At 41.5% G+C, this 22,509-nt stretch overlaps 1 protein-coding gene across 4 annotated transcripts in view; it reads right to left on the bottom strand.

Annotated features, from left to right (window-relative positions):
* The window catches only part of TLN2 (talin 2), a 382,138-nt gene that overhangs the window by 159,919 nt on the left and 199,710 nt on the right, over positions 1 to 22,509 (bottom strand). For all 4 annotated transcript variants that reach the window (XM_054041883.1, XM_054041884.1, XM_054041885.1 and 1 more), the window contains 8 exons: positions 20,986 to 21,157; positions 15,542 to 15,639; positions 14,435 to 14,564; positions 12,770 to 12,922; positions 12,307 to 12,449; positions 9,246 to 9,373; positions 3,132 to 3,195; positions 180 to 284 (listed from right to left, as the gene is read on the bottom strand). In XM_054041883.1, the coding sequence (XP_053897858.1) occupies positions 180 to 284; positions 3,132 to 3,195; positions 9,246 to 9,373; positions 12,307 to 12,449; positions 12,770 to 12,922; positions 14,435 to 14,564; positions 15,542 to 15,639; positions 20,986 to 21,121 (957 nt within the window). In that variant the 5' untranslated portion in view covers positions 21,122 to 21,157. The remainder of the gene's footprint in view (positions 1 to 179; positions 285 to 3,131; positions 3,196 to 9,245; positions 9,374 to 12,306; positions 12,450 to 12,769; positions 12,923 to 14,434; positions 14,565 to 15,541; positions 15,640 to 20,985; positions 21,158 to 22,509) is intronic.

Below are 22,509 nucleotides of genomic sequence, written 5' to 3'. Positions count from 1 at the left end.
GCACAATGGAACCCTGATCTGATTGGTGTGCTACCACAATACAATTCAGTGAGCTCTCTTTTTAGTGGAAAAGGCTGTTCTACAGGCTCAAACCTTGGATATGCAAACTTTGCTTTCAGAAAGTGGTCTGGGGTAATACATAATCAAGCACATCTGTTGCCAGCATAATCTGAACTTACCTTAACAAGAAAAAAGGAGACTCCGTATGTCCTGAGGGAGCGTGCTAGCTTCACATACTTCACTTTGGCTTCAATTTCAGTCATCTCTCCACAGTTCTTGTGTTCCTAGAACAAGAGCTCAGTCTTACTTTGTATAACTTAGACTGAATAGAAATAATGCCCACAGGAAACTATGAAAGGAGCTTTTAACTGATCAGGGCTGCTTTTTAATTGTGAAACTAATTAAATCAAAACATTGCTGGGCTGAAATGTTAGCAAGGTTATATATTCAAATTTTCTGACACAAAGAATTATGGAACAAGCTGCCCAAAGGGGAATTTCTGCCTAATCATCACCAGTTATGTTTATCCCTCAAATCATGGAAGTTTAATATCCCTTCAAAAAAATTTCAGATCTTACATAAAGCCACTCTGGAGATTCCCAGCATCCACACAAATGACCAATCTTTTAAAAATCTTGCTACACTTAGCCCATGATAGGCTGTAAAATTTAATGCCATATGATAGTTGTGCAACACAGCACTTCCTTACTAGTTATAAACTTGACACCTGTCATTTTCATTGATCTACCTTCACTATACTATCCATTATTTTGTATATCATCACCTTTTCCCTCCCCCCCCCATCCCCCGAGGTAAACAGACCCAATAATTTCTTTCTCTACAGGGTTTTTCCACGTCCCTAATCATTTTGATACTTGCCTCTGAAGCCCTCTCTCTCTGTTGTATCTCTTTTTAGATATTGCCATTGGAGATTAATACAACTTTCCATGTGAGGCCATAGCCTGATTTATACACTAAAGTTATGCCATTATACATCCTATTTTTGCACATTTTAACTTTTTGTTTTTGTTTTTTTTGGACAGCCACTGTAAATTGAAAAGGGATTTTTAACCTGTCCACAACGAGACAGACATCTGTTTCCTAGTGGTTACAATTTATTTAGAAGTACTCAAATATTAATAGTTCAATATTGGTTCCAAAATACATTGCATTACATTCAACACAAATAAGTTTTAGTCACTGTGATATCCATTCACCTAGCGGCATTTCAGCCTTCAGCTTGTTGAAAATGGAGCATTTATTTCTATGTTTCGTCTCTTGGCCAGTTTCTTACTCATAAGAGTCCTTTACCACTTACCTCACGACTACTTAGTTTCCCTAATAGCCTCTTGTAAGAGACTTTCCCAAAGGCATTTTGAAAGTCCAATATAATGTTAGCTGGTTCCTCTTTATCCAGTACTTTGTTGACATGCTCAAGGAGCTCCAATATAGAGTTCCATACAGAAGCCAAGCTGGCTCATCCCAATGATATTACGTTCATCTAGGTTTTGAATTCTTTTTTAAACTATCATTTAAATCAAGTTGCCTGATGCTGAAGGAAGACTTACTGGTCTATTACTACCCTATTACCTTCATTGTTACTCCTCTAGAGCTTCTTGGCCCAGTCCCTTTGCTCAACTAATCCTAATCTCCCCCACTCCTCTTCTCTTGGCCCTCTCCCTCTCAGCTTCTCACTTCAGCCCATCTCACAATCCATCCCCTGCTCCCAGCCACTGCCTTCCCTTAATATATTCCCTTTGTGCCTTGCCCGCACCTTCTGTTATCTCCTTCTGCATTTCTGTGAGTCCGTTTCCTCCTCTTCTCCATCCTCTTCCATTCTGACTGGGCACCAGCAGAGGGAGAATCAAGAGCATAGGGAACTGCCTCCCTGTTCTCTGATCTGGTGACCAGCACCACAATAGCCTGTGGTAGCTGGGAGGAGCCACTGTATCTCCAAGATGGAGCACTGTCAGTTGGCATTGTTGGGACTGTGTATGTATAGACCAGCTGGCACACAGGAACTCAGAGGCTGGAGCACACTCAGTGCAGATCGAATATCTGGATAACTTAGCTGCCAAACTGACTCCAACAAGCATCTTGAAAACATTCAAAATGAAATTCTTCTGAAGCCTATAACTTGGCCAAATTGGGACTGCTTGTCACACGGATGCTAAATGACACAACCCTAACAACAAGGCAACCCCCTGCCAAATTTCAAGTCCTTGTTCCTAAGTATGTAGGTGCTATAGCATCTCAACAGATCTGTTGTAACAATTATTTTTAACATGGACAAAACAACATATTTCCCCCTAATCTCATCCTCAGAAATGTCTGAGCCATTTTTTGCTGAAATATTGCAAAAAAAAAAATTCAGTCTGTGGCTGACATCCAGTCTGGAAAAGGGTTGGGCAACCACAATTATAGGTGGCAGTAGTAATTCCACCTATAGCAAATTCATGAGGTAAAGAATTCCTGGACTGGGAGCGCGAGGGATAAAGAGGACAGCACTTGACAAACTCTAACAGTGCATAATTAAAATTATGTTCCACGCTGAGATCATATGTCACTGCCATTTTCTTTCATGATGTGAATAACCATATATCAGATGCTAACTTCAGAATTTTCCAAACTAGATAAAATTGCTCATATACTTGCGTGTTGCCAGGTTTATATATTAATCAACACTGACACGAGTGCAAGATCCTATAAAACGTTTCCCACAGTATCAGAATGTTGGGTATTTGATCATTTCAGTCATTAATAATTTGATCCTTCCCAGCCACCTCTCTGAATTCAAGCATTTGCCAACAGAACTCTGACCTCCTTAAGTGTGCTTCTATTTCAGTGCCAATGCATTTCTTCATGGTTCAATATATTTGAGAAAAAGGTCTAAGGAACTTTGAACATGCACTGAAAAGAGAATAACCTTCAACAACAAACAACAACAACAACAAAGGATAATAAACATGCCAATGGAAGAAAAGAGAGGCTGTCAGCATCTTTACACTTGAGTTAGTGAGAATTTATTATGTAAGCAGAGGACATGCACAGACTACAGAGCTGTGGAAAGCAAACTCTTATTACTCTTACAAAAGACAAGAGACTATTAGGTTTTTCAGTCTCATAATTACCTGAAATATTTTCTTTTCAGCTCCTCTTTGTTTGATGTATTCTTTAGGCAGGAATTCTTTCAGACTGGAAAAAAAGTACGATAGTTAAACAATGGCTTTGCTTCCTGTTACCTCTTTGCCAACAATAAGCCGCTTTGGGTCCTAAAACAGGCACAAAATACCATATGATGAAAGAAGACCATGACTGACTAAATATCAGAGGTGAGGTTAAGGAGATGAACTGGCATTAAAAATAGCCATTTCAGCTACATCCTTATGTGATGAGAATTCATATTTTTCTGGCCGACAAAGTAAATAACTGGGATTTTTTCCTTCACTAAACCTTCTGATATATTTCAACAGTTTGAAATAGTGCTCAAAAGAGTTCATATACAGATGTAAAACACTGATTTTATTTTACTTTAGGGAAAGATATCAAAGCATGATCCAACTATACATCTGCAGTTCAGTCACTACCTCTGCTTTCTAGTGGCACTACAGTTTATTAATGTGTGCACTAGTACCTATTGCTCCCTCTAGCGGGGTGGTCACCCGCTCCTGCCTTAAAAGGCTTAAAACAGTCCGGGGAGAGGGCTGTGGCACGGAAGGAAAAGTGGGGCTGATTGGGGAAAGCAGCCTTAGCTGGGGGCCCCGCCCCAATCAGGCCGAGGCTGGCTTAATGAGGGCCCAGTTGGCCCTTATAAGAGGGCTGGGGCCAGAAGCCAGAGACAGACTCTCTCTAGCTTTGAGAGGGAGGGACCTGGCTGCAGGGAGCTGAGAGAAGGTACCTGGAGTGTAGCAAGGGGGAAGGGCTGGGGGAAGGCCAAGGGAGATGGGGAGCTCCGGCCTGGAAACCCCCGCAGGCTGTGGTCTAGTGGAAGGACAATTAGGTACTGGGGTTGCAGGGGGCAGCCCACGGGTAGGCAGAGGCAGCAGGTCCAAACCCCCCTTGTCTATGATGAGTGGATTTTACACTGCAGTCTGCCCCAGTGAGCAGGGGCTAGATGATGACTGGCAGTAGCTCACGACTGAGGCAAGGTGGGGATAGAGGGTTGGGGGTTCCCCTGGGTGGGGAGACCCTGAGACTGCGGAGGTATTACCAGGGGGCAGCACCTCAAAGACAAGGGGCACCGGGTCCTAGGAGGGACACGGGGGGCCAGCGGCAGTGGGACACCGGCCTGCAGAGGGCGCTCCAGAGGCTAGAAACGCTAATTCCTTGAGACAACCAGCAGGAGGCGCCGCAGCGGTGAGTCCCGCACCGCGACACTCCCCATCTTTCCAGAAGTGTTGGAAAAATAACATTTTATCCACAAAAGCAATTAAATGGATGCTTAATATCAGTAGTATCCTGAAAACAAAGTAACAACCAGTTTTAATTTCTGTGGCACTTAAGGTCTCAAAACATGAAGTGAATTAAATATGTTCAGTCCCCAAGGTGGAATTTGGCACAATAAATAGCTTTAAAAAGCTCCCAAAATCACAAAAATCTCAGCCCACTTGGGGCAGATGTCAGCCTAAGGGAAGCCACTGAATATGATTCTCCAGAGGTATCTCCTTCCTCTTATGCAGGGGTCCCCAACACGGTGCCCGCGGGTGCCATGGCACCCCCCAGGGCGTCTAAGTGCGCCCACGTACTGGCTGGTGGACGAGCATCCGCCGAAATGCCGCCAACAAGCGGCAACGTCAATAGGCATCGCCCCCGAAATGCCGACGTCATCCAGAGGTGTTGCCGCCAAAATGCCGCCAAAAATCGGCGGCATTTCGGCGGCGACGCCTATTGACATTGCTGCTTGTCGGCGGCATTTCGGTGGATGCTCGTCCGCCGCCACGGTCTTCCGTGGCTCAATGTCTGGCGCCTGCCAGACGAAAAAGGTTGGGGACCACTGCTCTTATGCACACCTCTTCCCATTCTCACTCCAGGGCCTCAGTAACACACAAGAAAGTGAAGTGGTAAGTCACCCATTAAGCACCAGGCAACTATTATTATTTGCTACCAGTCATTTAAATTAGTCTTTGGGATCATTATCTTGTAGAGCTTTGTATTTACCGTGCACTACACAGGTAGTGATATCATGGATGGAATGAAGGACTTATTGTAATATTAGCTATGTCTACACTGCAACGTAAGCCCAGGGTTCAAACTCAGGCTCCAGCCTAACCCCACCTTCCATCTACCCACAAATTGCACTACCAGGGCTCGGACCCAGAATACCAAGACCCCAAGGGAATGGAGGGTCTGAACCTGAGTCAAGCTGGGACCCCACATTCAAGTCATATTGCTTTGCAGTGTAGCCACAGCCCCATTCTACTCATGCTCTGGGAGTCTGCCCAATGTATCCCACAATGCCATGGGCTGACTTTCTTTGTCCTCTGGACAGTCAACTTTGGTGGAGAATCAAATTTTCCTACACTGCACCACAAAGAGCTGACTCATTTTAGGAAGTCATTAATGATCTGGATGATGGGATGGATTGCACCCTCAGCAAGTTCACAGATGACACTAAGCTGGGGGGAGAAGTAAATATGCTGGAGGGTAGGGATAGGGTCCAGAGTGACCTAGACAAATTGGAGGATTGGGCCAAAAGAAATCTGATGAGGTTCAACAAGGACAAGTGCAGAGTCCTGCACTTAGGACGGAAGAATCCCATGCACTGCTACAAGCTGGGGACCGACTGGCTAAGTAGCAGTTCTGCAGAAAAGGATCTGGGGATTACAGTGGACAAGAACCTGGATACGAGTCAACAGTGTGCCCTTGTTGCCAAGAAGGCAAACGGCATATTGGGCTGCATTAATAGGAGCACTGCCAGCAGATCAAGGGAAGTGATTATTCCCCTCTATTCGGCATTGGTGAAGCCACATCTGGAGTAGTGTGTCCAGTTTTGGGCCGCCCCCACTACAGAAAGGATGTGGACAAATTGGATGGAGTCCGACAAAAATGATTAGGGGGCTGGGGCACATGACTTACGAGGAGAGGATGAGGGAACTGGGCTTATTTAGTCTGCAGAAGAGAAGAGTGAGGAGGGATTCGATAGCAGCCTTCAACTACCTGAAGGGGGGTTCCAAAGAGGATGGAGCTCGGCTGTTCTCAGTGATGGCAGATGGTCTCCTGCTCTCAGGAGCAATGGTCTCGAGTTGCAGTGGGGAAGGTCTATGTTGAATATTAGGAAAAACTACTTCACTAGGAGGGTGGTGAATCACTGGAATGGGTTACCTAGGGAGGTGGTGGAATTTCCATCCTTAGAGGTTTTTAAGAGCCAGCTTGACAAAGCCCTGGCTGGGATGATTTAGTTGGGGTTGGTCTTGCTTTGAGCAGGGGATTGGACTAGATGACTTCCTGAGGTCTCTTGCAACCCTAATCTTCTATGATTCTAAGTCTGGCATATTGGTGGTGGAACTCAAGCCCACATAATGCAGTGTAGATGCTGGAGCCACAAGTTGGGACTCAGGGTTCAACAATTCTTAACCTGGGGTTACAAATTAGTGTAGATGCTCAAGCTCTAAATTAACAAACCCAGAGTCTGCTGACTTGAGTTCTAACCAACCCTGGGCTTACACTGCAGTGTAGACATCCCCACTGTTTAAAATTATTTTAATCCTACTTGTGAAGAAAATACATCGTGTTAATCTATGCTGTGACACTATAACTGAATCTTACTTGGCAGTTCATTTAATTGTGCTAACAAAGCCACCTAAATATCACACCCCAAGTACACTGAAATCTCTTTAATTGCTCGTCTGTTGAACTATTCATTCAGTCCAACATGCAATAGCAAGCAGTGTTTAAAGTAATTTAATCCTGTATAAGTTTGCTCCTTCACTTGCTTAAGATATTAAATACATGCTTCCAAAGTTTGATGTTTGTCGTGAGCATCAAGAACATTTTTCTAATGTTCATTAAGAAAGAAATCACCACAAAGGGGGAAGCTATTGCTTGTTACAAAATAGCTTGGATTAAAGGAGCTATGTGATTGGTTACTGGTTTTGCTTGGAGACCAAAAATCTGGGTGGGCAGTTTAGCTACTTAATACTCCCCTCTTATCTACATACCAATGAAAAAGGGCTTCTTTAAGACCTCTCTAATAGCTATTTTCTCAAATTTAAAAGCACAGTCTGCCCACATAGGTGCCATGCAAAGCTTAAATATTTCTTCATCCAGATAGTTAAGATTTGATCAACCAGGAACTTTCACAGTTAATACTAATGGAAATTTATTTTGGCATGTTCTCTAAGGAAATTCCAACAACCAGTATCTAAGTGTTAACAAAATGCAGGCAATAATCTTTATTTGCCAAAAGTCATTTATCAATGACAAAAAAGGATACTATTAAGGAGCTCTCCCTATAAACATACTGTAGATATGGTAAACTAAACCAATCTGTTTTGGAAAAATGCTGAAAAGTAATCAACCGGATTTGCTTTATTTGTTTTTGTATAAGCAGATGGAATCTCTTATAGAAGCCTGTTATGTGTTGAGGTCACATTGTTTAGTCAATGAACACTGCTCAACCCTATTTCAATTGAGTTGTAATGTGCAACTTCTATGCAACTTAAACTCTTTCAGACTTAGATTAAACATATCAGTATATTTCAACGGAAAAAATAAGAACACCTGGAAAAGCTGATCAAGGAACATTAACTGAATGTTACAAAAAGGCTAACGAAATGTACATGCAAGAATTGGCATACGCCTGCACAATGGATATATACTGTTTGTATCAGTGTCACATAAAATGCCTCACTATTCTGACTGAATTATGGCTAATTAAAATAAAATCATTTCTACGAAAAAACCCTAGAGACAACAGGCTCTTTTTAAGTTGAGCTGTATGTATACTCCACTAGAGGAAAACTCTCCTCTCTCCCCTAAGATGTGAATTTCAATTATTTATATATTGTTTGTCAAAGATAGAATCAGACAATCCTAGAAACATAGGGTTGGTGAAGGGACCTCGAGAGGTCATCAAGTCCAGCCCACTGTGCTGAGGCAGGACCAAGTAAACCTAGTCCTTATACTGCAAAGGATTTTGTAGTTTAATGAGTTACAGTACGTCTGCCATAGCCCGCACAGTGGAAATCTACATTCTGCAGGTTGTGTCCAACACCCAGAGAGCTGCTGGGTACAATAATTTTTTTATTCTTTGCAAATAACCAGGAAAGACTAAACCCGAAAAGGTTATCAGCAGCTGAACTCTGTTGTCTTAGCACAGCAGTTTGAGAGAAGTTAAATGAGCTCTAATATGGGAAACCCTGCTGTGATGGGAAAACTTTTTTTTTTTTAAGAAATTAAAGGAATAATGCCTCTAAAGGGAACAACTACTGTGAACACTAGATCCAGGTGTCATAACCTTCACTTAGTATTATCTTAGCACAGGGGTTCTTAAACTGGGGGTCGGGACCCCTGAGGGGGTCGCGAGGTTATTACATGGGGGGGGTCACGAACTGTCAGTCTCCATCCCAAACCCCGCTTTGCCTCCAATATTTATAATAGTGTTAAATATGTTTTTAATTTATAAGGGGGGTTGCACTCAGTGGCTTGCTATGTGAAAGGGATCACCAGTACAAAAGTTTGAGAACCCCTGTCTTAGCACTTCTACAGCATCCCACTATATCACATCACATCAGGAGGGGAATACACAGACAATGGTCAAACCCTGAAGAAATCAATATGCTGTTATGTAATTGTTACGCAACCAGTCTCAGTAATGAGGACCAGGAATAAATTAAGTCTATTACATATAGTGTTTTCTGAGACATCGGTAGCTCTTTAAGTAAAGAGTCATTGGCCAATCAGTAGTGAGACTAAACACAGATGGTACACCAGAAGTTTGATTACTCAAATTAATTGGAACTGAATTTGTCTGCATAACTGAGCATCATGTAACAGTTACAATAACTAAGAGTTCTTGACAATCAAGGTTGAAGCATAGTATGTTCCAAAGCACACCACCATTTTTAAGAGAGTCTCTTGAATACCTTAAATCAAGTATAAAGCTCACTAAAGTAACGATTTAAGAAATGGCACTGACTGATCAAAGATCAGTCTAAGATGACAGAAACACAGAACACACCCACTGTTTTATGCATTGCCGCATGGATAGAATGACACAAATTTAGAAATTAGCAAAAATGGTTTACTCTAAAAATCCAGGTTTGTGTTTGTGCTCTACATGAGGTCCAAACTGGATTTGTGCTTGAAAGCCTCCAAACTCGCAAGCCTTCTCGAAGGAGACCGGATGGGAGCCATTCAGAATGTCATCTCGAGCCTATAAAGGTAAGTAGAGACATGTCAAGCACATCAGAAGCCGTTAAAGTGTCTTTGAAATTCCTGAACAGCCAGAACACAAGCCAAGAATCAAGCAGCAAGCTTTCCTGTCAGAAAGTATCTGTTATTCCATTGTGGATATGTTTATAACTAACAAAATAAAGGTTTCAGAGTAACACCCGTGTTAGTCTGTATCCGCAAAAAGAAGAACAGGAGTACTTGTGGCACCTTAGAGACTAACAAATTTATTAGAGCATAAGCTTTCGTGGACTACAGCCCACTTCTTCGGATGCATATCCGAAGAAGTGGGCTGTAGTCCACGAAAGCTTATGCTCTAATAAATTTGTTAGTCTCTAAGGTGCCACAAGTACTCCTGTTCTTCTTTTAACAAAATAAACAAAGGGCCAGGTCCTTCTCTGGTGTAAATCGCCACAGTCCCACTGAGGCCAAGAGAGCTGCCCCAGTTTTCAAAACTGAACCTCTTGCCTAAATATTTCATGTGATTTACATACAATATACCCTGCTGTAACAGAAAGAAAAGTTATCTACCTAATTAATATGGAAAATACTAATTGCAAATGTATGAACAGTGATGGATGATGGCCACCTGCATTTTCCTTTATTGTCATGTGTGTAAATTTAGTGGTTGCACAAAGTACTGGAACACCAAGACTGTTTCACGGACCCCTTAGATATAGTCTGTCTACACGGACCATAGGTTGAAAGCCACTGGTCCAAGGTAACATCAATGGGTGCAGTCACCATCTACCTCATTAGGGAAGGTCCTGATGCTGGAGAAAGAGCAAAGACATTCTTCGGTGCAGTGTAAGTCTCTGAGTTCCTTGGAGTGTGAGGGGTCCAAGCCACTTGTACTGAACTGGTCAGAAGAGGGAGACTTCGTGTTGCTACAACTGTACTGTACTGATGGAATGGGTGTCACTGGAACGGGATCTGGTATCAAAGAAGCCCTTCCTTTATGGGTGTTAAGAGTCCTGGCCCTGGGACTTTGCATGTCCCAAGTCCTTAGAGGTTGACAGTGCTAAGGATTGACGATTTCAGAGATGACTTAGGAGACCTATTTTTATGTTTGTGTGAGTGTTCTCTGCCTTCCTGATGAGACCCCAATAAGGAGTCTGAGTACAGACTCCACTGTAGCAGAATAGGATCTTGGGGTGGGAGGTGTACTCTGTGTAGATTTAGGCTGATGTACAACAGGTGCCCCCTGTCCCGGGTCCGACTGCAGCCTCATGGCCTTCTCTATGAGGTGTTTTCTAAGCCAAGTTCCTGTGCTTCACAGGTACAGCTAGGGAAAGAGCAGCAAATATTACAACTAGCCGTGATATGCACCAACCCAGGCCATAAGGTGGTAAGAAGGAACTGGAGAGCAGTTGGCCTGCCCTGCACTTTCTCTCCTTGGTTGGGAGCACAAGAAGAGCAAAAGCACATGCACAGGCCAAAATTCTCCAACTCCAGGGGCACAGACAGCATGTGTATCCCCAAAGTGGAATACAGACAGGGACCAACCCTTGAAGAACTCTTCTATCTCTCAGCCTGAACAGTCATCTGGATGGCAAACTTTCAGTAATCATGGACCTGGACCAGGTTCAGGAGGACTGACCTATTAGTTAATCTCCATACCACATAATTAATTCCTAGGAAGTGATTTTGTGATTGTGTTCATACTACTGATGCATTACAACATGTTTTGTTAGAACCAGTTTGTCTATTTTAGACACGATTTTTATAAGTTACCTGTAAAACAAGTAGACATTAAAAGCAGGGGTGCTTTAAGAATTTAGCTAACTATTCCCTCTGCAAAGTTTATCCATCTGGCTCAGATATTTTTTGCCTTTTTCTGGTAGCCCCAATGCCCCTGTGAAAGCTAAAAAGACTTCAGCTTTAAGACATGGCAATTACGAGAACTTTAATGATTATGAAAATTAAGGGCAAAAACCTGAAACCCGCTTTTATAATGAGGACAGGTGCTCTGGCCTCTTTCCCAAATAATACGTAATTATTTCCCATCTCAATATGGTCAGTTGAGTCATTATAAACAAGGCCATAGAAAATGGGAAGCGTGGTTCTATCATGAAAATGCACACCAAGACACAAAGTAACTTCAAATGCCGTTTTTACAATGGCCAACACATCCAATTTGCTCGTTTTAACAATAAATCGTTTTTCCAGCTGCCAACACCTCAACTAGTCTGGAAAAGTCAAGCAGCGTTTTTCAGGATTATCCATCATTAATATTTTTCCTGAGGCAGTCTGTCCTCAGTTAACAGACAAACCCATAGTCTTCAAATGCTGCAACTCCCCTGTTCACACAGTTGTGTGTGGGGTTGCAAAAGGTAAGCGAGAACAAAATTTGGCCCTGCAAACCAGACATCAAGACCTGCTCCCAACTCCAGAAACAAAGCTCATGAAAGAGATACAGAATTTCCGCAAGTTCCAATTCAAATACAGGGCAGGGATGGTAAAGAAATAAGTGCACGTGGTAGCTAAACACACAAGCAATTACAGTATTAGCTATAATAATACCACACAGAAACAACAGGAGTACTTGTGGCACCTTAGAGACTAACAAATTTATTAGAGCATAAGCTTTCGTGGGCTACAGCCCACTTCTTCAGATGCATATAGAGTGGAACATATATTGAGGAGATATATATACACACATACAGAGAGCATGAACAGGTGGGAGTTGTCTTACCAACTCTGAGAGGCCAATTAAGTAAGAGAAAAAAACTTTTGAAGTGATAATCAAGATAGCCTTGTAAGTATTCTCACACTTCTTATCAAACTGTCTCTACTGGGCTATCTTGATAGTACTCCTGTTCTTTTTGCGGATACAGACTAACACGGCTGCTACTCTAATACCACACAGAATTCCTCAATAGGATGGAAGAGGTTTCTCTGCTATACGTACTATACCTGAACATAAAGCAAGTTCAGCTGAACAGGATCTCTTGAATCTACATTCTGGTCCGAATAAAAGAATTTTCGCCTCAGCAGCAGTGTTTCATTTTCATCAACTCCTTGTTCTCTGAATGTTCGACTGTGATCTAGCCAGTTTACTGGAACACAAGCACAAACACCTTATAATATCACAAATTTATATTTTACCTTGAAAAAATTACCCTAAACCCGGGGTGCTCAACCTTTTTCTTTCTGAGGTCCCCCCAACGTGCTATCAAAACTCCATGGCCCACCTGTGCCACAAAAAACATGTTTTCAGCATATGAAGGCCAGGGCCAGTGTTAAGGGGTAGTAAGTAGGGCAAATGCCCCAAACCCCATGCCACAGGGGCTCCTCAAAGCTAAGTTACTCAGGCTTCTGCTTCAGCCACAGGTGGCGGTGCACAGGGTCAAACAGCCTCTTGGCTTATAGTACTCACAATCATCATCTGTATGAAGCTTCGCCTTCAACTTCTCCATTTTTCTTTCATCTCGTAACAACGTTCTGTCTTTCTTAAGTGTACCTGTGCCCTCCTCCTTTTTCTCCTCAATGCTCTCCTGGATTACGGAGTACTCTTCATAATTGGTTATACCTACAAGTGTGAACACAGAATAAGCATGCAACTCCAGCAGCCAAAACATGAAAATGTAACATATACTAGGACAGCAGGAAAGGGTTTATTCTAAATATTGTTTAAAGTGTAGTATATTTGAAGTTAAAATCTAAGCACATTCCAGACCAAGTGCTAAAATGTATTGTTATATGAATTTATTGAGTATGGCACCTAGTCAATCTTTCTAATAAAAATTGGCACCAAAAATACAACATCTGTCTATCAGGCTCAGAAAATTATCCTTCAAAATATTATACACTCTGTAAGTGGAGTTGATTCAGTATTTACCTTTTATCAGTCTCAAGAAAGTTGCTTTCTTAAAAATTTTATATCTCCTGAGAAATATAACCAGGCCAAGCTCTCGAGGATTTTGAGCAGAATAAAGTTCCAGAACTGAGGCCATGTGATGGAGAATTCCGGGTCATGGACTCCTGCAATTTCTTCCTTAAGTATGGGTAGACAAAATGTGGCAGAGCACTGGGAAAGAAAGCCTCTGAAACATCGGGATTCTAGGCAACTTTAGCGCTTTACAGATGTTAATCCTCACTATAAATTTCACATGAAACTGTATCGAGTGCCTGTGTAGAGCACTTAGTACACGTTTAAGTTGCTCTCATTTCTTTGTCTTGCTTGTGTTTTCCAGTATTTGTTAAGCACTGAATGTGAGTTGTGCTATTCAGGACAGAAAGAGTCTAAGATGACTAAGGAGCCATACTGTACACCAGCTGCTCTGAGCAGCTTCCATGGTCAACTCCCGACAGAACACAATATCACAGTGAAGTCTAGAAGTGACAACAATATGGGTCCCCGTGGCTAGGCATGTTTGTGAAATGAGCAGGTGAAAATGCAAGAAGGCATTTCTGGTCACTAAGCCTTTTCTTTACATCACCTGGAGAAATGACCTACTTTTTCACTGATTACTAAATTGTAGCAGTTTTTCAATGTGCAATTCATATTTAAATGTAGTACCCAATTCAAACCAGCATTAAGACACTGGCGTAAACCAGTCCTGTATATCTTTAGTGATCACATTAATATAAATAGAAGTCTTTGCCACTCAATAAGATAGAAGAGTAAATTCTATCCCTGCTTAAACATTAGTTAGGCATGAAGTTAGTTTTACTTCACCACCTCACAGAAGGAAACTGTATGTGGAAGAAATAAATACTGAAATATTTAAAACATTAGGTGTTAAATAATGTAAGCGCCTCTAACTGGGGAGTGCTATCTGGTAGCAAAACGTTTAACGTGTAAATCCCCACTAATTCACACAGGAAGGCAGATGCAACCGCTTTATGGGATGGGAAAAAAGCCATTTTGAGTATTTTAATGCAGCGTAACTGATTACCTATTTTCAAACAGGTATAACAAGGCTGATGTTGATAAATTGTGGTATATAACATGCATAGAATCCTGAAACCCAAGGTAAAAACCATGGGGGGAGGGGGGGGAAATCATGTTCTCTTACAAATTCAGACCAAGAAATCTCACCTATCCTGCTGCAAATGGTAACCAGCAATTCACCAACAGTTTTAGAATCATCCACCATAACTGTTTTCACTGATCCATCCAGCATTCGTATTTTCTGAGGTCTCTGTTTCTTTTTGTACTCCAAAATATCCTAGGGAATAAACCACACAAAGAATTACACAGCTTCAGAACCATTCCAACCCTGTAAACCACTGATGTAGCTGAAATCTGGAGCAGACTGAAGTTTTAATTTGACAAATACAACATTATTTTTTAAGAACTATTTAGACAAACTTTAAAAGCTTGTTGCCTGCATCAGGGGCTAGTTCTAGTATTGACAGTCAACATTGCTTTAGTTTAAAAACTGTGTTAGTGACTCTACTAAACCCTACTATTCAGACCTTCAATAACCTGCTGCAGAGTCTTCATGCCAGAGCAGCATGAAGGGGATCTAAAAGCCCTGGCTGCTCTCAGAGGATTTCCCCAGTACAGGTACTGTGAAAGACCAGCCATAACGGTGCTGAGGACCCCTCACAAGCCCTGGCATACAGGGCGTGCTGAGGTGGAGCTAGAGTCAGGAAGGGTGTTTCAGGGGCAGGGCTGCAGCACTGCAGAAGTTCTGGCCAGCTGTTACTGAGTCCCCAAGGGTTGTCCAAGTTACACCAGTGGTCTCTACGGCCCCTAGAGCAGCCCACGATTGGGTAGGCATAAAGGTGGCTTAAAGATGCTAGTTCTGTACTGCACCTCTCAAAGGCTCAGCACAGAATCTCACCCAGGAGATCAAACCCTATTAAAAATATCAGTTCACTTCTGCTTCCACTCATACATAAGAAAGAAAGGATAATCCCTTCTTTGCAATGAAAAGGCTAAACCACCTCCTGGTACCATACCAATGTATACGTTTGGATGCAAATGACCAATATTTGTGTCTTACTCAGAAAATTAATGAGTATTTTTCATTCTTTTAGCTGGGTATTCTGTTCTACAGTGGTTGCCAACTCTGACACTTGTAGGATAACAAATGGTTTGTCCTTGCATCCAAATGTTTTTCAAGGACTTAAGTTCTTTGTACTATATGACTGTCTCAAAATCTGTTGGTGAAAAAAAGACGAAAGAATTTTGCTGTACCCCACTTCGCAGCATATAATAATCCAGTGTCCTTCCAGCTTCCAACCAAATACCTTTCCGAGGATCTTCATCTGACAAGAACAGTCCATAATCAGAGGCTGAGGAACAAAACAGAAAAGGCACAATTACTGTGGTAAAACAAACGAAGAAAAACAATATGGTGACCAGAATTCAAGTTCAAGCTTCTGTCAATTTACGTTCCACTCTTAATGAGTGTTTGGCAGAAGTATAGTTACTCCAGTTAAAGAAAATGTAGCTTAGACAGCAGAGGGCAGGATTTTAAAGATAGGATTTACTCTACACTGAAGTGGATGGTTCATCAAGCAAATCTCATTCTGCATGTGTAATACATAGTTATAATTAACTGTACTTGAATAAGACACTTTTATAATAATCAAAAATGCAGAAAAGTTCAGATTTAAGGCTAATAGACTTTTCACTCAGTCACTTCATACTACTAACCAACAGTTCAGCTTTAAAACATGCAGAATTTACTTGATGAAAGTGTTTCACTGAATAAACTAAGAATCCATGAAAACATCTAATTCAATTGATACTACTTTCCTGGCAATTACAACTATGTGAAGTTATTCCTCTCTTTTGTATCCATCATAACAGTATCTGTGAGTACGCTGCACATACTTTGGACTAAACACATCACGATCTCTTTATTGACACATGTTAAAAGTAAGATTGTAGCGTCAGGTCCATACAGACTACCAGCCATTAGAAGTGCAACAAAATAAAGACCATAGTTTCTGCCAATAAAGCCTAAAGAGGTTTATCTTTTTGTTGAATAAAATGGTTAAACACCTAAAGATAGTGAATTTTTATACAAACTGCTTTGAGCCAGCTTTCAAAGAAAAAATCTGCTTGCGTTTTTAATAGATGCTGTGTAACCTGTCTCAAACATATAATTTATGAAGAAATAAGCTTCTCAGAGGAATTTAGCCTAAAAATATGGAGTTTTAATGAATAAACCTTTCCCAAAGCCCCTGAATGTAAAAACACGCCAGAAAGTTCCTTACATACATTAATTTAGGAAGCTAATCACTGGAAAGCAAACCCATACACACAGCGATGATTAGGAAACATAAGATCAGCATACAGTCAATTACATCAAATCATTCCACAAATTGTGCATCTAATATAGCTCCAAATGTTCATTCCTCTCAGTTCAATCATGGACAAGCAATGACCTTTCCACAGTACATATTATTCTTACAGAAAAATTAGCATATTGTGTTTATTGCATTCTGGTGCTGGTGTGACAGTGACAAGCCAACCAGTCTGTGTCACTTGGTGTAATTATGTAGTATCCCAAACTAACCTGTCATGACAGTCTACACTATAATGCTCACCACTTTTACAAAATTCTGATAAATCTTGTACAAAGTATGTCTTGCGAAGTATCATTGGAAAAGTCATAATCTGCTGAATATTACTGCCCTGTTTAAAATGGGTGCATCAATACTGTATATGGAGTTATGAGATTTGCCATATGTTTGTTATTGAAACATGCTGTGAGTCTGGGGAACACCCAGACTAGCTCTTTAGAAATAACAAAGGACTGGCATATCATCCCCAGAAACACCTCAAGCTGCAGGTATACAGAAGGTGCGAGCAAGAATTTGCAATTCATATGAAGGAATGAGTGCAAAGCATATAGGTAATGGGTAGAGCTCTACCCAGATACAAAATTTGTATCTGCATCGAATTTGCAGTCCACAAAAATGATCTGCGGATCTTCAGACATATAAGATATAGATATAAAATAGATTTAGATATAAAATCTTTAGATATCCGCAGGGCTTTAGATATAAAATTTGTATCCTCATCTAATCTGCGATTCGCAAAAATGAGCTATGGATATCCACAGATCTGCAGGGCTCTAGCAATGGGGCATCCAGACCCCCATGAAACAGCAAGGACTTTATCAGTAAAAAAAAAAGGGACAGGATATAAAAAGGGACTGGCCAACTCTCTCCTCCTGCCTCTCTACTGAAACAAGATTGCTTGAAGGATTTGGAACTGGGAAAAATTAGTCCCAGGCTGGGAAGGGACCCCAGCCTGTGTACCAAGAACTGTGAACTGCCTGCAACATTGAGAGGGGTGAGAAAAGCTGTTTGTTTCAAATTTAGTCTTGGTAAAGTTTAGGAAACAGCTTGTGGTTTTTATCTTTTATTTCTTTTTGTAACCAGTTCTGATCTTCTATGTCTACATCACTTATAATCATTTAAAATCTCTGTAGTTAATAAACTTATTTTAATGTTTTATCTAATCCAGTGTGCTTCTGGCAGAAGGGCTTGGGGAATCTACTCAGGTAACAAAAGCTGGTGGCATGATCATTTTCTTTGTTAAAATGATGGACTTTATGCACTTGTATTGCTCAGTAAGTTACTGAGAAGTACAAGATGGTACATTTCTGGGGTGCAAGGCTGGAACTAGGTATATGCAAGTGTCGCCCGATATATAATTGAAGAGTGGCTAGGCATAGCACTCTGGTATTTGTCTAGCAGTGACTTGCACGCTAGGGGCTGATGTGAGTGGGCTCACACAGCAGAGGAGTGCATAGCATACACCACACTGGAGAATTAATGGGGCATAGCTGTCCTATAATCCAGATTGTACCCTCAGGAATGTCAAACTTGCCAATTAGCTTCATCAGCAAAAGAGGTATGATACAGTAGCTCAGTAATTATATTTCTACTTAGCAGTGTCATTCACACACTTATTGCAATGCAGTTGTAGGTTTTAAAAAACCTTCTACACAAGAGAAAATCTGTAGTTAGATGAGTTCCCTTCCTCTTGCACCTGACGTTAAAAAGATATGCAGCCCTAAATTTCTATTGATTTCAACAGAAGTTGAGTACACTCAGCACCGTGCAAGACTGGACTAATAAAATACCTTTTCTTAAATCCATATACTAAGGCCCTGTCATGCTAAAATACTCCTCTACAGGGAGAAAATATTTCTGTACCGAAAACATACCACTACTCTTGTGATAATTAGACTACCTAGCGAAACAACAGTATTTTAGAGTGGTAGCCGTGTTAGTCTGTATCAGCAAAAAGAAAGAGGAGTACTTGTGGCACCTTAGAGACTAACAAATTTATTTGGGCATAAGCTTTCGTGGGCAACACCTGCTTCAAAATTTATAACAGAAATAATAGCTCTAAAGTAGGGGAGGTATATGTAATCAACAGGTTCATTATTTTTTATTATTTGTATTATTGTCATACTTAGAGGCCTTAGTGACAGGCCAGGACCCCATTCCTGGTTGTAAGGTCTTACATTCTAGAGCAGGGGTCCGCAACGTTTGGCACATGGCTCGCCAGGGTAAGTACCCTAGCGGGCCGGGCCAGTTTATTTACCTGCTGACGTGGCAGGTTCGGCCGATCGCAGCCCCCACTCGCTGCGGTTTGCTGTCCCGGGCCAATGGGGGCAACGGGAAGCCGTGGCCAGCACATCCCTCGCCCGCGCCGCTTCCCGCCGCCCCCATTGGCCCGGGACGGCGAACCGCAGCAATTGGGGGCCGCGATTGGCCGAGCCTGCCGCGTCAGCAGGTAAATAAACTGGCCCGGCCCACTAGAATACTTACCCTGGCGAGCCGCACGCCAAACGTTGCCGACCCCTGTTCTAGAGGGACAATATAAACAGCACAAAGCTAGAGGGTTGTGATAAACCTGAATTGGTTCAGCAAAAACATTGTGTCGCCTGATATGAGTGAATTTATGTACTACGCAGTAGCTTGAAAGGGTTCTACCTCTGAATCAGGCACAGTAGAAAAGTTGTCAACAGAATGAGGACCTTGAAGAGCAAATGAGAAACTATCCATTACATATTCTCTGACTAATAATGTTATAAACTTTACTAGCAAAACAAACAAGATCACAAATGCTGTAATATAGCGAAGGAGATAGTGCCAATACAAAATGGCCAGCACTTGTATTCTCACATTATCCATAGTGAGGAATCCCGGAACTGGTGAGACAATCAACATATGGTCATCAGGCCAGCACATTCCAACATTTCCTACTGTCCTCAGACTGGGTCTTAGCTTTTATAATGGGTTATGCTAACGCGCACCACGTCTCATACATATTAACGATGGTTTCAACCTTCTTTCCTTATATGTACCTTCACACCTCTATACTTAGGGTCCCTACCTTCAATAGGTCAATTAGTCACTTATGTTATATTCATTAACATTTACATCAATTTGTTGCCCTGGTACACCTACGGTTAATTCATGCATGTTTTGGTCAAATTCAGCATCCTTTTAAACTTTCCCTAAAATTACAAAAGTATACTTCTGAGGCATCTTACTTCACCTGTTGCCAACATGTACCCCTCTTGTTTATTTTAATACTTATCTTGTGACTCAAAGTCAAATTCTCGGTCAATTACAACTTACCTAATAACCACCTACATCATTACTGCCATTTTATATCAAAATTATCTAGGGCTTGGTTATGCTAAGATAAATGTCATACAGGCCTCAGGCCTGTAGGTCCTTGTGTTACAGCTACAATACCTGTGCATTACTTCTAAATAGCTCTTACAACATGGCTGGCTAGAGTCCTTTCCAGGTCCATACCACACTTCTCAACTGAGTTTGTAACCAGGTAGCAGCATGGTTTCACTCAACACAGTTTGTATCTGCACGTGGCACATTTAACCTAGGTTAGTAACTATGGGAGCCAACATTGTTTTGCCCGTTGTAGGCCCAGGCTGGCACATAGTTGTCTTTTTGTAACCATTTCAGCACTTTTCTTTGCTGTGCACAAGATCCTCTAACCAAGCTTGTGTAGTCTGTTTGGCCCAGTATCCTCCTTAGCGCTGAGTGCATTGTGTCCCGTTTCCTGCTAAAGTTATTGACTGTGCATGCTCCAGGCAGTCCCCACTCGCTGCAGTACTGGGGAGCAGCTGCCCATATTTCCCCAGACTGCCCTGTTACCAACACAGCTTGACAACGTGGTAGATGTGGCTGTGCAAACAGGGAAAGATGCTCTGTGGACACAACCTGCATGTGAGAGAGCTGGTCGGGAAGTGAAAGTTTTGATGATTAAAATTTTCATCAAAAACCCTAACAACTGAGTCTTATAGTTTTTGGCAGCCAAAAAAAGTTCCTTTTATGAAAATCTGAAAGTTTCACAAAAAAGAGTTGTTTGTTCAAACCCATTGTTCATTAAAAAAGTAAATGAGACACTTGACCCACTCTAGTTGTAACCAGTTACAGATTTACGCTTGTGGTTTTAGTGCATATTAGACCTTGAAAGAATGGGATTTTTAAAACAATTGCTATTCAACCAAGAACATTAAGTGCAGAGAGAATGGAACACCTTTCAAGTAGAACAAATTGCTGAAGTGCATTTTTTTTCTTTAAACAAACTTGGGGGGGGGGGGGGAAGGAGGGAGAGATATAGATTTACAGACTAACCTTGCCCTGTTTGAGCCTCAGGCACTCGCTCACGAATAACTCTACATGCATCATACACTGCAGTGGATGGTTCAAATTGCATCGTCTTCACCACATTGCACTGGCGGACGCAGATCTTCAAGGACAGGGCCACCATGGTGCCAGATCACTTGTGGGAGTCCGCTAAAAATACCTGAAAAAGTAGTAATAGAATGAGCCCTCTGCATTTTGTAATTAATGTTTTCAGACTTCCATCGTTCAATTAATTTAAAAGGAATATTGAAATGAAGTGCATATAAATTAAACACATTCAAATATCAATTCTGTAGAAACTCTCACTAACATATCACAGCTAGGAGATATTCAAAAGAGATATTTTTGTTGGCATGTTTTAAAGTCACTTTAAGACAAGTATGTACATCATTTTACAGATCTAACATATTGTCTGATGCATGTCAAATACTGCACCAGCTGACAATACCTCTTCCTTGGGCATCCATCCAACAGTGCATCCTCTAGTACTGACTGAATAGTGGTTTCATGATTGTAACTGAATTATACCTCTACCTCAATATAACGCTGTCCTCGGGAGCCAAAAAATCTTACCGCGTTATAGTTGAAACCGCATTATATCGAACTTGCTTTGATCCACCGGAGTGCGCAGCCTCCCCCCCCCCCAGAGCACTGCTTTACCGCATTATATCCGAATGCGTGTTATATCGGGGTAAGGATGTACTTCATTAGTTCTGAACTCTTCAATAGTATAAATTCATATTAAAAGCCCTACTTTAAGGAACAATGCATGCTTAAATCAAAACAAATATTAACATGTCCTCTTGTCAAAGCCACATATGAATCCAAAGTAAAGTTCTTAATTATTTTCACACACTCAGATTTTAAGGCCAGAAGAGACCGTTGTGATCATCTAGTTTGACTTTTTCTATAACATTGGCCATTTGTCTTCCTGTAATTAATTCCTGCTTCAAGTCCAATAGCTATGGTTGAACTAAAGCAAGTATCTTCTAGAAAAGCATCCAATCTTGATTTTAATATTTCCAGCAATGGAGAATCCCATCAGAACCCCTTGTTTAGTTCTTCTAGTGGTTGATTATGCTCACTATTAACATTTTTCATCTTGTCTGTATTGTGAATTCCTCTAGTTTCAGCTTCCACATGTTCTGTTTTCACAGTAGTGTTCCCATACTGGGTCTGGTTTATAAAAATGAACAGTCAAAACTTTATAGCTCTCTTCCCTGGGCTCAATTAGTAGCAGTTTGTAATAGGCTCCAGCATCTGTATAGTCTCCCCCCATCCCCGGGGCTAGACAATCCCTAAACTGAGACTGTCTCTGCAGGTCTCGTCTCCCAGAAGGCTGCCTGGGATCTCTGGAGAACTCTACCCTGTACTCTTTCAGCCACGGACTAAGTTAGCTACAGGATTTCCTACTGTGGCTGGTCATGTGACTGCCACCTAACACCACAGATCCCTAGTTCAAGTAATTACGTCCCCCAGCATGCTTGGATTTAGATGAGCCAGACCTCTCAA

Source organism: Malaclemys terrapin, chromosome 10, assembly GCF_027887155.1.
Source record: "Malaclemys terrapin pileata isolate rMalTer1 chromosome 10, rMalTer1.hap1, whole genome shotgun sequence".
Classification (NCBI taxonomy): Eukaryota; Metazoa; Chordata; order Testudines; family Emydidae; genus Malaclemys; species Malaclemys terrapin.
The sequence above is the reverse complement of the archived record's forward strand: the minus strand, read 5'-3'. Positions and strand labels throughout refer to the sequence as shown.